Source organism: Mixophyes fleayi, chromosome 8, assembly GCF_038048845.1.
Source record: "Mixophyes fleayi isolate aMixFle1 chromosome 8, aMixFle1.hap1, whole genome shotgun sequence".
NCBI lineage: Eukaryota > Metazoa > Chordata > Amphibia > Anura > Limnodynastidae > Mixophyes > Mixophyes fleayi.
The window spans coordinates 134,939,607-134,957,176 of record NC_134409.1 but is presented as its reverse complement, the minus strand read 5'-3'; the positions used below and the strand labels follow the sequence as shown (position 1 = coordinate 134,957,176).

The following is a 17,570-nucleotide window of genomic DNA, read 5'->3' as shown; positions in this document are numbered from 1 at the left end:
CAACCGATCAGATTATAGCTGTCATTGTGTAGAATGTACTAAATACATGTTAACTATAATCTGATTGCTATAGGCAACAGCTCCACTCTTTCAAACCCGCAGCTTGAAAAATTTACCCCCAAAACTTAACAGTATATCATGGTAAATAGGGCAAAGCTGTACAAGTTCAGGTAGTAATATCCCACCAGGATCATTATCACATCCTTCATATTGGTGTGGCCTGATAATCCCCAGAGGTGTGATACGGAAACTGCCGCTGTGTCTACGGGGCGTCTTCTCGCGTCCGCTTTGTATGGTCTCTCGAGGAGATGGATCCAGGAAAACCGTGTAAAAATACAAGTGCTGTATTGGGCATTTATTCATCTTAGTAGGGCAGAGAAGGTAGGTAAACGGTAAGAGGGTTAATGAGGTATAATTATAATGTACAATATTGCACAATAACACCGCAGGATTACTAAGCTAGACGCAATTAGTGACTGCATATATGTGACTAGGCCCACAGTACGGGGTACTAACATACAATGCAATATATACTAATAATATGTAACAGTAATGTAATAATATGTGACCAGGCGCAGGTTTCTTATAGGCCCGACACAGTACAAATGTACCAACAATAGCGCAGTGTCTCTTACCCAAATACTTTGAGATTTGTCTCTGCACTCTGTGTTTAGACTTCACAATGGAACATTGTAGCTCTAGTAGTAATGGTGTACATTCACTCGATGCGAATAGGCCCCTGGCCAAGATGGGCCCTTCACCAGTTTACAGTTTTAGGCCTCAGTTGCAACACAAACATCTGTAAGGCATCTGAGTAACCTCGTCTCGCCCTTCGCGTTGGGTTGCTATAATATATAAAGGTGGAGAAATGATCTAGAAGCAGCAATCCTATAAAACAATGAGATGTGTGTTTGTAACAAAAATCACTGCAGGAGGCTATAAGAACAACGTTGGTATTTCATTTGCCCTTGGTTTGTTTCTTCAGGCTGCTATTAATGTTTTATAATTCTGCTCTGTGCCGTGTGACTACCATGGCAACCACAGTCGCATGATGTAGTGACGCCCCTCTGAGCTCTGCACTGTGATATCTTCCCTCTGCTATCGCATATGATGTGCTGTGAGCCTATGTATGTTTCTGGTAGACATATTTTTGTAACCTACAGAGGGATTTTGAAAAGGAGATAATGATTTGTAGAAGGACAGCTAAGTAAATTGTCTATTAGATTCCTGCTTGGAAGGTACTTAAAGAAAAAGAAAATTAATGTGGGATTGTTGCTTTATAAATGCATTGGATGGAACAACTGCAATTTGTTTTATTAAACAATCTTTAGATAGTATAAATGTTTGATTTTCTCTTATACCTTTTTTTTTTATAAAGTGTTTTTGCTGTGCTTTCTAAAGAAAAAATAAATATCCTTTTTATAGTACTTGTTTATTCTTCTCAGACAGGACAATTGACTAGTTTTGTAATGTGTGCTATTTCAGTAGGACAGAAATACGTAAAACTACATTGCATATATTGTATAAAGGCAATTATGTTTATTGTAGCGTTAATGAAATTATGCCCAATTTTACTTGTAACCATGAGAACAGGCGGAAGGGCAGGAAAATGAGGGTATAGAATATTGTATACAGAATTGGACGAGCCTAAAGAAAGCATAAAATACCTTCTATTCTTTCTTTCTCCTTTATTTTTTGGACGTTACTGTCAATAGTCTGATGCATTTTACTTTATATTTTCAAAAATATTGAAGTGTTTGTAATCGAGTAAACACGTTAATATTTGTGTGAAACCAAAGTAGTTTATAGCAGGCTTAGATGTTTGTAGAACCACAAGTGTCAGCAGTCCTTGGCATGTTTAAGCAACCTGTTGCTCTCTAAATGTTGTGGAACTAAGTCTCAGCTGGTACTTGTAGTTCCACAACAGCTGGAAAAGCAGCAGACCGCCTGTGCTTTATAATCTCTTTATACACTCAGTTGGAGGCCACAAGTCAGGTCTAAGTAATTTATATACTTTCTTAAATATAGAAGGTCATATTTGTCCACAACGGCGTAAAGAAAGTTCTCAGGACAAATTATGATGTGATCTGGGAGAATGATCGGCACATCCTCTGCTCTCTACCTGGGGTATCTTATTTCCCCTAGTGCTGCCTCCTTTAAGCCATCATAACTTTCCTAACTGGCCAAGCTGGGGCCACAAAGATGGACAACGCTAGGTAACACACTCAAACAACTCCTCAATCAGCATTATTTTTTGCAATCGTACTTTTATTTCAAGGGACGCAAACAAAGATCTTAATCAAACAGTTGAACATTAAGGGCCCGATTCATTAAGGCGAACAGAACAAACACATGTTCTAGCATGCATATGTGATCATCATCACTATCAATGAGCACTTACACCTGACCTGTAGCTGTGGAGGTGGAGCAGGTGGAGGGCGCCCCAGGTGGAGAGGTCCTGTGGCCCTGCAGGTGGAGGGCGCCCCAGGTGGAGCGCCTGTGGCACTGCAGGTGGAGGGCCCTCCAGGTGGAGAGGGCCTGTGGCCCTGCAGGTGGAGGGCGCCCCAGGTGGAGAGGACCTGTGGCCCTGCAGGTGGAGGGCGCCCTGCAGGTGGAGAGGGCCGGTGGCCCTGCAGGTGGAGAGGGCCGGTGGCCCTGCAGGTGGAGGGCGCCCCAGGTGGAGAGGGCCTGTGGCCCTGCAGGTGGAGGGCGCCCCAGGTGGAGAGGACCTGTGGCCCTGCAGGTGGAGGGCGCCCTGCAGGTGGAGAGGGCCGGTGGCCCTGCAGGTGGAGAGGGCCGGTGGCCCTGCAGGTGGAGGGCGCCCCAGGTGGAGAGGGCCGGTGGCCCTGCAGGTGGAGGGCGCCCCAGGTGGAGAGGGCCTGTGGCCCTGCAGGTGGAGGGCACCCCAGGTGGAGGGCGCCGGTGGCAATGCAGAAGCAGTGGCAGCTATGCGTTTAGTTTACAAAGTATTTCCCATCAATAAATATAACCAGACCCCATGGGGCCATAGGCAGGATACTGGTTTGGGACCCTCTCCCATGAATGAGTTATCCAGCCTAGATGATACGACTCTGAATGTAACTTCCTACCGCTGCTAAACTACATAGAACATTTATTTTGTAAACATTTGTTGTGTATTAAATATGTCATAAAGTTTACAAAATTGTCAGTAAAACCTATTTTGGTGTTTGTGTAGAGTTCATAAATACAGCACAGACTAATGGAGGAGATAATATTGGATAAGAGTCTCTCTCCTTCCTCAGAGTTCAGTTACATCAGACAACTGTTACCAGCTCTCATCTATCCAAACATGTATGTAACACAACAGCTGCTGCAATCCTGTGTGACACACACACACACAGACCCCACTGTCCCTATAGAAACACTATAATCCTCCTTCTGCATTGACACAGGACCCCCAAATCTGTGCAGAGTCTGATCTAACATTGTATCACTTCTTTATACAGCTTTCACTGATTGCTGCAATGTATCATCCACCCCTGTGTGCTCCAGCTCCTGCCAGTCCCCATGGACCAGGGTATTTAGGGCATATAAGAGACCCTGATGTTTTTATTCATGGTCTAAAACACTTCAGTTACTTTGTAGCATCCAATCAGTGCAGGGATCAGTCTGTGTGTGTTCTGTGGACGAGCCAATGAGTGCAGAGCAGGAGGCAGAGCCTGTCAGTGTGTATGAGTGCAGAGCCTGTCAGTGTGTGTGATTTCAGAGCAGGAGACAGAGCCTGTCAGTGTCTGTGAGTGCAGAGCCTCTCAGTGTGTGTGTGAGTGCAGAGCAGGAGGCAGAGCCTCTCAGTGTGTGTGTGAGTGCAGAGCAGGAGGCAGAGCCTATCAGTGTGTGTGTGAGTGCAGAGCAGGAGGCAGAGCCTGTCAGTGTCTGTGAGTGCAGAGCCTCTCAGTGTGTGTGTGAGTGCAGAGCAGGAGGCAGAGCCTATCAGTGTGTGTGTGAGTGCAGAGCAGGAGGCAGAGCCTATCAGTGTGTGTGTGAGTGCAGAGCAGGAGGCAGAGCCTATCAGTGTGTGTGTGAGTGCAGAGCAGGAGGCAGAGCCTATCAGTGTGTGTGTGAGTGCAGAGCAGGAGGCAGAGCCTATCAGTGTGTGTGTGAGTGCAGAGCAGGAGGCAGAGCCTCTCAGTGTGTATGAGTGCAGAGCAAGAGGCAGAGCCTGTCAGTGTGTGTGTGAGTGCAGAGCAGGAGGCAGAGCCTGTCAGTGTGTGTGAGTGCAGAGCAGGAGGCAGAGCCTGTCAGTGTGTGTGAGTGCAGAGCAGGAGGCAGAGCCTGTCAGTGTGTGTGAGTGCAGAGCAGGAGGCAGAGCCTGTCAGTGTGTGTGAGTGCAGAGCAGGAGGCAGAGCCTGTCAGTGTGTGTGAGAGTGCAGAGCAGGAGGCAGAGCCTGTCAGTGTGTGTGTGTGAGAGTGCAGAGCAGGAGGCAGAGCCTGTCAGTGTGTGTGAGAGTGCAGAGCAGGAGGCAGAGCCTGTCAGTGTGTCTGTGCAGCTCTTCGGTAGACATGCTCTGTGGTCTCAGGAAGGATCTGCACTCCGACTTTGGTGAGTGCACCCTCTCTTTCTCTTATACATCAGGGACGGTGTTTAATCTCTGCATAGAATACTTGTACAGATATATATGCGTTTTCCTATAACACAAAGTCTATAACTCTGTCTGACATCACATGCTGGGACCTGTAGTTCTACAACAGCTGGAGGGTTACAGGTTGCCTAGCTCTGCTTAAACGGTTTTACATTTTTTTTAAGCAATGGCTTGCATGCAGCATTTGGCTCTCAGGGCATGCTGGTGATTGTAGTACCACAGTAGTTTAACTGTTAATAAAGTAGCTGATGTCTACTTGCATCTGTCTCCGAATCCTAAAGCTTTTCAGTGTTAATGTGTAATGAGCTCTTTATTCTGCAGTTATACCTGGTTTTGTTTGTGATATTAGCCGCTGGCTTTGCAAGTAATTCTGATCTCATTTTGCAGCAGACGAGCAGTTGGTCTGCGTGTGAAATTATTGGCAGAACAGAGTTTCCTTAAAACTTGCACTGGTGTTATGCATAGAACATAGACATATGAGATTCTCAGTGTTGGTGTGTAGCAATGGGTCATTAGAACAGGAGAATGTCCTGCAGATCTCTAGAACCATTAATTTCTTATTAATCTACAAATTATCACTTTAAAACAAAATAAAGGTTCTGTAAGAGAATCATTCCACATTGTCCGATTAGATCTCATTTGCTGTTGTACTATTTTATGGGGGACTGCAGTAGTTCTTATGTTATTATATTGTGACATTATAATAATTTTATAGAAAGCTGTGTAATAAAGTTTAGACATGTTGCTGCAGATCTTGACACACAGTAACATTTATGATGATCTGATATACAGTGCAATTATTTAAAATTACATTTTTCTAGATATTGTATTGTGTGGCCAGTTTTAAAAGTCCTATAATGTTCTGGAGAGGTTTAATATTCCTTTTACAGCTGGTATTTTGGGAGAGTGACTGTGAGATACAATGCTGCATCGCTTACACTTCAGAAGCAATTCATGAAGATGTTGGAGTCACATTATGATGCGACAGAGAAGTTAAAACTATTTAATGTCTATATTCTTAGTATCTGTTCTGCTCTATGATCAGTTGCACAGTGACACTTCCCTTGTTCAGTATGCTAGATGTAATTCTTAGTATCTGCGTTTGTTACGTATGCATGGTCCATTACACAGTACCACTTCCCTTGTTCTGTGTGCTAAGTGCAAAAGTCTGTGTCTCTCTTACTCTCTTTGCGGCCAGTTGCACAGTACCACTTCTGTTCCATATGATAAATATACTGTACCTCTCTACCAATTCTGGATATATGGGCAGGTCTGTACGCTGGCTGTCATTCTTGCAACTTGTACTTATTTTGCAGTTATGCTCAATTCTTCTGGACCAATTCTTGTTCTGTATGCAATAGATTTTTTTTTTTTGTATAGAGCATATAAATTAAAGGAACACATTATCTAAATTGTATATTACGTATGTTTGCGCTGAGTCAGAGATTTTTGCAGGCTACAGTTATTAACTTACTATAAATAGTTATTTGGGAAAACACCCATTATATTTTTATGTTGGTGTCTCATTGTTTTTAAAATGGAAGAGATGTATTACGGACACAGCCAGTGGGCACGTCATGTTTGAGGGTGGGGGAGGTATGTCTACCTAAAATGTGCTGTATATATGTGTGTGTATGTATATATGTGTGTGTGTGCATGTAGTGATATGTATGTAGTGGATTGTACAGAACATAGGAGCACAGGTTGACACTGTTTATGATCTAACCTATATGTAAAATCCTTTTTTTTTTTTTTTTAACATGATCAGTGCAAAATTCCCTATTTTTTTTAGTGGCTAACTACAATATACTTTGTTGACATTGTTAAGGTGGGTGTCCTGCACCAGGAACTATATTACTAACCGGTGAAGTTGGATGTTATCCACAATGCCTGGCTAATCCTTAAGATTTTTTTCCAAGTTCACATTGTCAATTTTTTACTTTCTTATCCCCCCCCCCTTCCCCCTCCAAAAACAAAATGTTGACGTATATTCTTATTCACTATAGAAAGAGCTGGAAATAGCAGAAAAATAGAGAATTTCTTGTGTAAACATGGCAGTGTTGGGGATGGAGGAGTGTATAACACACAGCGATCCTCCCACTAGCAGAGGACGTCTATATAACTACAGAGAGAATATCACATTGTTGAGCCATTTAATGTATGAGCATTCCTGGCCAGTGTAAATGTGTTCTGGGCATGATCTTACCCACCCTAACCTAAACTCTGCACATATCCTCAGTGTGTGTTTACAGTATCCCTTACCAGAAGCCCCCCACCCCTCCGACTGCATTCCAGACCTCCCCTCTTGCTGTGTCCTTTTCATTACAGCCTCATGGAAACTTATTGAATATGTTTTGTATTATTTGCCTGATTTCTCTATTCATTTCCTACTTGGAGATTAAATCTTAATAGTTAATTAATTCTAATAGTAAGCTGCATGCAGGGTTTGTGCATGGGTCCATCATTGTATTCAGATACACTATGCCCTAAATAAGTTATTATGGGGTCGCCAACAGTCGGTAAATTTACTGAAGGTAAAAAAAGTTAAACTGTCCTCTGTTGGGAAGAAAAAAGATGTCAGTAGCAACCAGACGACCCCCCCCCCCCCCCCTCTCGCCCCTCTGACAATAGTTATACATACAGGCTGCGTTCTCAGGCATATTGATTCATTCTCAGTATGCGTAGTGTGATCATAGGCGTAGGCCGCGTGACTGAATGGCCTGGGCTCTCGGCCCTCTGCGTAGGCCGCGTGACTGAATGGCCTGGGCTCTCGGCCCTCTGCGTAGGCCGCGTGACTGAATGGCCTGGGCTCTCGGCCCTCTGCGTAGGCCGCGTGACTGAATGGCCTGGGCTCTCGGCCCTCTGCGTAGGCCGCGTGACTGAATGGCCTGGGCTCTCGGCCCTCTGCGTAGGCCGCGTGACTGAATGGCCTGGGCTCTCGGCCCTCTGCGTAGGCCGCGTGACTGAATGGCCTGGGCTCACCAAGAGTGATTGTTGTCTAGAGCTGCATAAAATCCTTGTCATTTTAGGGCCGCATGGGACCCCCATGCCACCTGTTGTCCAGCACTTTTCTAGGATCTCTTCTTTTGATAATTTTGTGAGCTTCATCCGTTCTCTCCTACACTGTGTGCAGGTTGTAGCAAAAGTATCATTTTAAGAACTGCCGAGTTTGCTTCCTGTAGAGTTTTCTGGACCTTGTTGTCCAGATGTTCATGTTCAGCCATTAACGTGCTCATATTTCTAGTGAAGCTTCTCTTCTGCTGGTTGCTGCATTGTCGCACTAGCGCTGTCACTGGATTCGCCCTGACCCAGGTCGGCAGGCAGCGCAATTTTAATGTCGGAGGATGAACGGTGGAAATGACATTTTAACCTTTTAGCAAAGCAAACCATTAAAACAGCCGAGGGTTAAGGCTTAATGGGCAATTAGTTCAGTGCTGATTGATGCCAAATGCTCGCGTTGCTACGCAAACATTGTTATAGTGGGCGTCTTGTGGATTATCCGTAATACGGGGCATAGACCGAGTCCTTAGCCTGATTTCCCTTTCACTACATGAGTGATGAGACGTGGAAGAGACCACGCCGTTATATCACCGCTACAGATGAACGAAACATGTGTGAAAGAAACTGTTGTATTGACTATTCACCTCATTTCGTATTTGGCTGCATAGTTTTTAAGTTTATTAGGCTTATTTTGAACTGAAATGTTCCGCGTGAAGTTCCACCCAGAATTCAATCCCCGCCATGGACCAGAGTTACTTGACCGCCACTTTCCCAGCTCCAGTTATAGATACCCATTCTGTAAAACGCTCAAAACATAACGACATGCAAAGGTTCTGTAGCGGCACTCTTGCAGCTCGGCAAAATGGCCACAATGAGTTTACATGACCACTGCTGACTAGCCACCTCTGCCATCTAATGGCAGCATTTAACCTTCTGTTCTAGCTGGAGAACCTCAGATGGAGCAGGGCACCTCACGTTGTTGGAGATGGGGCTGTACTTCTAGTCCGAGTCTGGTCAACTCGGAATCTTCCTCACTCCGTTCGTCCCTCTTATTAATGAGGATTTATTAGAGTCTCAAGTTGCAGAGTTAAGTCTCTGGGTTGTTGGAAGTGACCGCTCTTGAGTGGTGAAAGAACAGGGTGGCAGCTATTTTAGAAGTTGGTTTCTACATGCTTTACTTTAGCTGGGCGAGTAAGGTGTTAATCTCCATGCAATTATTTTCATAAGCCGTTCTCACCACTCTCTCGTCTCTCAGATTAGACTAATAAAATACATACTGATCCTTCCAACAAGTCAAGCTACAAAATACCATCGTCTAGTCTGTCCGAGCCACACTTACCCTCAGGATAGCCGCACTCCCAACCTTGTTGGCCATGCTACTTATTAGCTGTCTTTTTAAACCAGATCAGGTAGGTCGGCCTTCTTTTGTCTGTATAAAGTCTGGGCTATCCTCTGAAAAACAGGGACTGTTGTGGGTTTGATGCTAGTCTAACCTCTTGTGGCCGCTAAGTGAGGGATTGATGATGGACTACGCTCTCTGTTCACCATGGAATGATCCGCACCAACCTTGCTCCGAATCTCGCTGGCCATGTCTCTAATCCTTTAGCCACACTCCAGTTGGAGGGCATGTACGATGCTTTCATAAGAACAATAATGTTACAGAGGCTGCCGGTGACGCCAAGGTCCTGGTTGCCGAACCAGGTGCCAAGTAGACTATTGGGGAACAAGGGAACAGGTGTATATTTTAGTATTTTGTTCTGCATCCATATCGTAAATCAAATATGGACAACAGAGACCATGTTGGATTGGGAATTTACTGTAAGAGGCCACCTTGTTTCTAATGACTTCTGTGCAATACAGGAGAGGGGGCGTTCTATTGACCTCTGTGTGATAAATGGGGGGGGGGTTCTAATGACCTATGTGCAAGAAGTGGCATAAAGCTAATCACTGGTTGCTACGGGTTACCGCTCATTTGCATTTTGCACCTCTGTTAATCGCCCCCATACATACTTAGTCCCACATTGGTTTATCGGCTCTTGAAATTCTGCTCATAGCGCAGGATTATCCCAATACCTGCAGAGTATTAAGATTTGCATAAATTCATGGAAGAATATATCATATCCTAAATTTAGCAAACTGCATGAAATAAACTTTGAGCGTAATCATTCTGTCTGTTAGTTAGAATGTGTTCTAGCATTCGGGAGGGTGTAAAAATGTTTTCTACTGGGGGGTTATTTTTCTTTATCCTGTTGTAAAACCGTGGGATGAAGCAATTGATGATCAGCTATAGCCTGGTTTTTGCAATTTGGAAAATTAGACAATAACTGCAGCAATCCCGTGGTTGTGTTTGAAGGTATTAGACAAAGCATGTGGCCAGCAAGGTACAGTCATTGTACTCTAAGGGCCGGAGTCATTAGCACACAAAAAAAGCAGTACATTTGCTCCTGGACAACCATGCTACGATCCAAGGGGTGCAAATGAGTTTAGTATTTTGCACATAAGTTAAATACTGGGTGCTTTTTCATGTAGCACACAAATACTTGATAGCTTTATTTTACACTGAAATTTAAAGATGACCTAGGACATGCCCTACCCCCAGGGCCGTAACTAGGGCTGTGCGACAGGGGCGACCGCCCAGGGCGCAACGCTGAAGGGGGCGCAATTTAGGAATATTTTATGTTCATTTGGTTAAAATTGAGAGCTAGGGGGGCGGCATTTTGCTTTCTCGCCCCGGGCGCTAGAATTCTAAGTTACGGCTCTGCCTACCCCAACTATAAATCTACCCCCACATTTTAAATTTACCTCCTCCTTCAATGCAACATGGTTTTTCCAAGGTGCAAAGTTACTCCTTTTAACTTGCTTTGCTCTCCTTAGTGACTCAGGCCCTAAGTGTACACAGCGCCATGCAACAATCATGTTTGAACACAAGAAAAGAAACACTCCGATAGCTTTGTACCAGGGCCACTTCCAGTGGTGAGCAGCCTGGTCAGGCTGTAGTAACCCCATACACTGCTTGGGGGCAATACTTGGTTATTTTTGTTTTTATTAATACCCTGCTGTGGGCAAGGACAGCCTGTAATTGCCTCATCATTTCAATTACAGGCAGTTTGATAACGTTTTTATTAAATGGTCCTGCATACATTGTTGCTGGACACTTGGGAACTATAAATATATGTTAGACAACTGGGTGGCTCTTGTATGCTTAGTTGGGGGGTTGTATTTTATGCTAGACGGTGGCTGGCTGTATCATGCTGGACATATTCTGTTTAATGGGGCTATATTATATGGTGGACAATTTGGCATCCTATATTGCATGCTACTAAGTGGAACTAAGAACTGGGCCTGAGTTTTATAATCTACTCATCCAGATGAAATAGAGACTGTAGTGAAAGTAACAATAGTTCACAGAACAGGTCAGCGTGGTGGCTACTGAGCCTTCACCCCAGGGATGTTGCTGGTCAGTGCATGAAGAATTGGTAGCCAGCACGGGCAATAACCAGTGGGCAAACACCGGCTCCAGTCTGGCACGCATTGTGTTCAGGGCTGATTTAAAAAATAAAGCTTCTATTGTTACCGTGGTTACAACCAATAGGGATCAATGCTGGTAATGGAATTTCCCAGTCTATAATATATAGAATGCAGTGAACACTACATCCGCTCATCAGGCCTCCAGCAATGTGATTGGCTGGTGTGTGGTGGTTGTTACTGCATGGAAAGAGGGACGTATCAAGGAGTTAGGTGTCATGGATGTATGATAAAGTGTTTTTAATTTTTGGGGTGGCGATAACCGTCATTATGTATCGCCGAAGGGACCTGTCGGCCAGCCACTGGGAGAAAGGGGCCCACCCAAGCCTTGCAGCAGAGGTGAGCCTGAACACCCTTATATGGGGCTGTAAGACTGCGGGGGTTGGGGTTATCAAGGGCCCCCTAACTTCCACACAGGGGGTCTGAAGACCCTTAGTGGGTGATTGGCAGCAGCGCACCTTGGGCTTGAATAAAACAAAACGTATCGCTTTAGATCACCTGCGCTCTACAAGTGGCATAACCACCACTTCTACTCGCCTCACGTGGCTCAGTACCATACAGAACTTTAAATGAACCCAGCGATTAGTGCAGATGTATGCAGGATTCAGGAGCGTCCTTACCGAGCGCAGCGTGTAGGTGAATATTAATATCTCCTTTACCGTCTTGAGCAAGGAGCTGTGCTGTCTAATATTTGTAATAAATTACAATTTCTTGGTAGGGGGCTGCACCCCATCTATGTAAAGCAATTATAATAACACTTATGTTGCTCACAAACTCTAGAGCTGAATGTGAGGGCAAAATACCCAGATAAAAGGCTGTTTTCCCATCTTTATATAGTCTAAACTGTCAACTCTGTGTTTTTCTTACTTTTAGAAGATTTTAATTCACTGGCTTCTGCATCTTCTGCAAAATGTGCAACGTTTATCCTTCTGGTTTCCGTCTGTCCTTCTGTGTCTTCATGTAAGCAGCCCTGTTGTATCCCATGCAGAGATGTGACTGAAAAAAAACCACAAGATAGCTAGAAAGAAGCATTTAGTTAAAGTAGAATGCAATCTTCTTTTTATTTTTTAAAGAAAATAATTTTATGCAGATAGAAAACCTCTGTAATGTTAATAAACAGATGATAATCTGAATTGCATAAAACAATCTTAGGTTAAATCTTCCCTGTCTAGTCCGGCATTTGTGCACAGAATAGACAGCAAAGGCTTCTGGGTAACAACATACAAACACATTTCAGTACACGCAGAATCTACATTCGTCTTTGCAGCTGGTGACACGGAGTAATGTAATGAGCCTCCGTTTGCGTGACCGGCAAGGCGTTAATTTCCTCAAACTTCATCCAAAGGGGGGGGGGGGGGGGACCGTTCCTTCCTCTGATTGCCAGTTTGTGAGGATACATTTAGATCAGAGGGAAGGGTAGGGTGAGGAATCCTTGGCCGTGATGCCGGGGCTTTGATAATTCATCATGCTGAAGTTATTTAAGGATGGACAGGATACTTGTGATTGGTTAGTGTCGGTAGTGGCCACATGCTTGGCATTGCACTAACAACATGTGTTATACCAGTCTGCCAGTAATACCAGCACTGAGCTGCCCTGGGCTTCCTCATTCAGATCCTTTATCATAAGCGGGTACAGACATCTTTGTAAACGTTTACTTAACGTTTAGAGCTATAGAGATTTGGTTTACCAAGTACTTGTTTATGTTTATAATTGTGTAAAATCTCATTGCTCCAAAAATTGTTATTTAGAGGTATATTTAATAGGCTGGAGTTACGTGTCCCCTTAATCTGTCTGAAGTCGTTCTTGGTGGTATGTCGACATCCATTAAAGCAAGGGTTCAGTTGTGGACCAAGAGGTAGCGACCTTTCCTACAAGCAGCGCTTTTAGGGAATTCCTCCGCCCGCCCAGTGGATGCGCATAGACTCCCAATCCACTTTGCTGTACAACATGGGCTTGTGGTGTGTGTAGGAATGAACCCAACCAGCTGTTCAAGCAGCTATGAAGAGTTGTGCAGATGATGCGGTCCCTTGATTGGATTGGCTCCCGCTTCTGTCCAATCCAGTGATGGATGCACAACACGCCTACAGTGATGGATGTGTGAATTATCTGCCTGTGGACAGCGCTCTTGCTGGCAAAGGAATAGTTTGTAAAGTTACCCCTATGCTTAGGTCATTTCTGAGTCCCAGTCTGTCTCTGCTGTCTTGATCTCTCTGAATGTGTTTAATACTGAACTAATTATGCTGATGGCACATAAGTTTCCATAGTAAAAGCATTGCTTTTACTCAGTGACTACATAGAGTGTGTGCAGTATAAACAGAACATGTTACAGGAGGAAAGTTAACTTTTTTTTTTAATACGAATAACTCTACTAGCATAAAATAGTGCAGTTGTTTTGTGACATTACAAGCCCACAGTTTAGCAAATGCACCTGATCTTACGATTAGTTTCACCGGCCAAGACGGCGTCTGCGGGATGCAGCATATCCCACGTTCTGATAGATAGGTCAGAGACATACTGTAGAAAACGGGGACTAGGTCCATGAATGTATCATCATCATCATTTATTTATATAGCGCCACTAATTCCGCAGCGCTGTACAGAGAACTCGCTCACATCAGTCCCTGCCCCATTGGGGCTTACAGTCTAAATTCACTAACACACACACACACTAGGGTCAATTTGTTAGCAGCCAATTAACCTACCAGTATGTTTTTGGATTGTGGGAGGGAACCGGAGCACCCGGAGGAAACCCACGCAAACACGGGGAGAGCATACAAACTCCTCACAGATAAGGCCATGGTCGGAAATTGAACTCATGACCTCAGTGCTGTAAGGCAGAAGTGCTAACCACTGAGCCACTGTACTGCCCTAACTGTCTCCTAATCTCAGCACCTTCAAACGGGCACTTAAAACTCATCTTTTCCTCAAAACCTACCAGCCATCCACCTTACCTTCTCCATGCTTGAACTCCTCACCTCTCTCTCCCCCGTCCCGTTACTCACTCCTCTTGTGCTAGATCCACTCCACTGACTCCCCATTGTGCCTCCTGTCTGTGTGCCCTCCCCCTTAGAATGTAAGCTCTAACGAGCAGGACCCTCTTCCCTCCTGTCTCTATACCTATTCTTCTGCTCCATCTTCACTGTACCAGCTATGCTTGGAGCATTTAGAATTTTGGTATTATTAATTTATTGTCCTGTACTGTTTGTACTCTGTACGGTGCTGCGAAAATCTTGTGGCGCCTTTTTCCTGGAACCCCAATAGAGCATGCCTTTCTCCTGGATCCTTAGGAAGTGTACAGGGGCCTCAATGAAGGGGGAGGTCAAGTTGCAAGGGCAGTGGGGCGAGGCTGCAATCGGTATGGCGGACAGTCTCCTCCTAATATCGGGACCGACCCTCCTAAATCGGCACAGTTGGAAGTTATAGGGTAATTCCATGTCATGCAATCAAAATGTTTATTTTATTCTTATTGCTATACATTGCATATACAAGTCTGTAAGATAAAATAGAATGTTTGTGGTTAATCTTTTACTTACGCTCTCTCGTGTGTTGGTTTTTTTTGTAACAGTATTTACAGCCCTATCGCGCTTCTGATCACAATCTCTGGAAACCGTTGATATGAAATGGATTTTTTGGACCTTGTCAGTTTTTTCTTCTATTTTTTTACAGTTGATATTCGGCTCCCTCGGTCTAATGCCGTCCTTGAAATCTTCCTTATCTGGTGCCTGATAAAAATAATAAAAAATAATATATGGCACAACAAATTTCAAATAGAAAGTTATAGACCATATAAATTATGTCAGAAGTTTATGGTTCGCAGACTACAAACACATTCGGGCTTCTTACCTTGGAGAACATAAAGCGTGATGAGGAGCAGTTGGAGACTAGTTTTAATATTTTTGTTACATTTTAAAAAAATAAATAAAAGTGCCATTGAAAGTACAAGGAAGAATAAGAGATGGTGGAGGTTGGTAATAGCTAAACAGATGTACAGTATTCCTGTTTGTCATGTTACAGAGCTAATTTCGTTATAAGTATTAGTTTAATTTAATTATGTTATGCAAACCCCCCTCCGTGACCAAATTAAAGTGCGTTTGTAGCGCACCTATACACACAAAATGCCCACTCGGCTCGTTTGACCTTGAGAATACAAAAGTAAGTATGTGTGTGATTTATTTTATAACTGAAAGGAACCATGAAACTAAGGACCACTTAGCATGGTGACTCAGTGGTTAGCACTTCTGTCTTACAGCACTGGGGTCATGAGTTCAATTCCTGACCATGGCCTTATATGTGTGGAGTTTGTATGTTCTCCCCGTGTTTGCGTGGGTTTCCTCCGGGTGCTCCGGTTTCCTCCCACACTCCAAAAACATACTGGTAGGTTAATTGGCTGCTATCAAATTGACCCTAGTCTTTCTGTCTGTGTGTGTGTGTTAGGGAATTTAGACTGTAAGCTCAGATGGGGCAGGGACTGATGTGAGTGAGTTCTCTGTACAGCGCTGCGGAATTAGTGGCGCTATATAAATTGATGATGATGATGATGATAATCACATTATTCTATATGACAGTGGGCCTGATTTATCTTTGACCGCAACATGAACGCAACTTTTGTTTATTTAAAAAAATAAAATAAATACACTTCGCTTGTGCACATGTCTGCCTGTTACTGACTACTGACGTTACTTGCCGTATACAGACAAAACACGGCGCAGGATACGCACAATGCAGATGCGCAATAAACAGTCAAATCTGAACGCATGCAAAAAAAAAACGATTTCATAAAAATAATTTACAGCTCTTATGCTATAATTATTACTAAAAATAAATGTTTAAGAAAAAATATATTTGTTTTTTTGACATGAAATACATAAATGAGGATGTTCTTAATGCGTACTGTAAGTCTGGTAAATTGTCACAAAAATAATAGTTTTCCATGAACATTAGGATGTGTTACTTTAGAATTGGTGCTAAAGAAGAAAGTTTAATGCTGCGTTGTGCAGTTTTGTAGAATATAGACACTGATGGGAAAATATTTGTAACATCTTATTCCGAATGAAGGAGATGTGGTTGTATGTGGTGCTGTACACGGGAGGTTTCCCTGACCAGAACAATTAGATTTGGTATCTGGCACAGGAAGTCTGACTTGCCAAGGTTAGGAATGGCCTTTAACGGATACTGGGATTCGTTTCCGCGGTCTACGACAAGTCTCGGTTCTGTTGTTCCTCTGTATAGTTTTGCCGCTCAGCATCTATAGATGACGTCTTCAAAGCTTTAAACCTATTTAATTTCTTACAAATCTCCGTCTCTGTTGTTTTAGATGATGGACCGTATTCCAAAAGCAGCAAAGACCCGACGGGGAACGATGTGGCTTTGGTTTCCAGACGTCAAAGCATTCCAGGTTGGTAAATATCCAAAATGATGATGTGGTTTCCCCCCAGAACTCCTGTCAGCCTACTGCCCGAATCGGACCAGAGACCGAGCCGGATCATCCATTAGGCAAACCAGGCTCCGGCCTAGAACCCAGTGTGCCCTGAGGGAAAATTGGTGACCCTTGTATGTGGGATTTTTTTATGACAGGTTAAAAGGAGGGTTTAAATCAGCATTTTGCTTAGACCCCCATAAAGTTTTAATCAGACCCTGCAAGAGGCAGCAGTGAAAGTGTACAGTGGGGGCGGCCATTTTGTAAGCTGAACCCTCGTATTCATCCTAATAGTTCGCTACCCTTTGCTTGATATATACGATGTCTGCCTCTACTATATCAGTACACCTGAATGAGAGTAGGCCCTGAGGATTTAATGGTAAAAGAGGGACCACTTATTTTGAAACATGATGTCTGGAAATTTACCCTCTATATTGAAAAACATTTGGGTATAGATCTGGTCTAGTTCTCTTCCTGTCACCACAGTTTGGACTGTATAACCGCTGAGGTAAAACTTACTCTATACACTGAAAGGCTGAATTAAATTAGCCGTCCTGCGGTCTATACACGGTCGCAGGCTCCTTCGCCGCTCTGCGGTGTCTCGTTCGCTCAGCTCCTGTGAGTAATCCTGAATCCACACGGGTTACCTCAGAACAGCAGGCCCCTATAAATACAATTTAAATTTTTGTCAGGTCAGAAATTAAACCACAGCGAGGCGGCATTAATATCCCTGCGAGGGGCCATCTGTAGTCAGATCAAGATTTTCGTGCAAGGTGGGGTGAGAAGCCGACCTGGGCGGCTGATAATTCCAGCATCGGCGGGGAGCGATGGATGGGACAAGGGCTCCCACTGAGCAGCCAGTCAGCCATAAGGGATCAAATCAGAGCAAGATTAACCCCTTCTGTGCCTGACATATGCCTGGTTAACTAGCCTGAGCCCCCTTTAAGTGCTCAGTTATTTGGAATAAATCATTGGCTGGTTCTGCGTTGTTATATTCCAGACTGACAAGTTGTTGTTTTTTTAGGTTTT

The 17,570-nt window shown here is 43.9% G+C and overlaps 2 protein-coding genes and 1 long non-coding RNA gene across 15 annotated transcripts in view; 1 reads left to right on the top strand and 2 right to left on the bottom strand.

Moving 5' to 3' along the window:
• LSM3 (LSM3 homolog, U6 small nuclear RNA and mRNA degradation associated) overlaps positions 1-17,570 on the bottom strand; it is a 491,439-nt gene that overhangs the window by 332,103 nt on the left and 141,766 nt on the right. The gene's annotated exons all lie outside the window — the stretch shown is intronic.
• The window catches only part of GRIP2 (glutamate receptor interacting protein 2), a 225,014-nt gene that overhangs the window by 168,876 nt on the left and 38,568 nt on the right, over positions 1-17,570 (top strand). For 10 of the 11 annotated variants that reach the window (XM_075183667.1, XM_075183668.1, XM_075183669.1 and 7 more), the window contains one exon: positions 16,440-16,520. In XM_075183667.1, the coding sequence (XP_075039768.1) occupies positions 16,440-16,520 (81 nt within the window). Of the gene's footprint in view, positions 1-4,259; positions 4,562-16,439; positions 16,521-17,570 lie in introns of those variants that run through there. The other variant, XM_075183673.1, reaches the window with a different exon arrangement.
• Positions 1-17,570, bottom strand: part of LOC142099800 (uncharacterized) — a 38,945-nt gene that overhangs the window by 20,541 nt on the left and 834 nt on the right. For 2 of the 3 annotated variants that reach the window (XR_012678614.1, XR_012678615.1), the window contains exons 2-3: positions 17,061-17,205; positions 11,994-12,122 (exon numbers count right to left, since the gene is read on the bottom strand). This is a non-coding gene — a long non-coding RNA (uncharacterized LOC142099800). Of the gene's footprint in view, positions 1-635; positions 846-11,993; positions 12,123-17,060; positions 17,206-17,570 lie in introns of all 3 variants that reach the window. The other variant, XR_012678613.1, reaches the window with a different exon arrangement.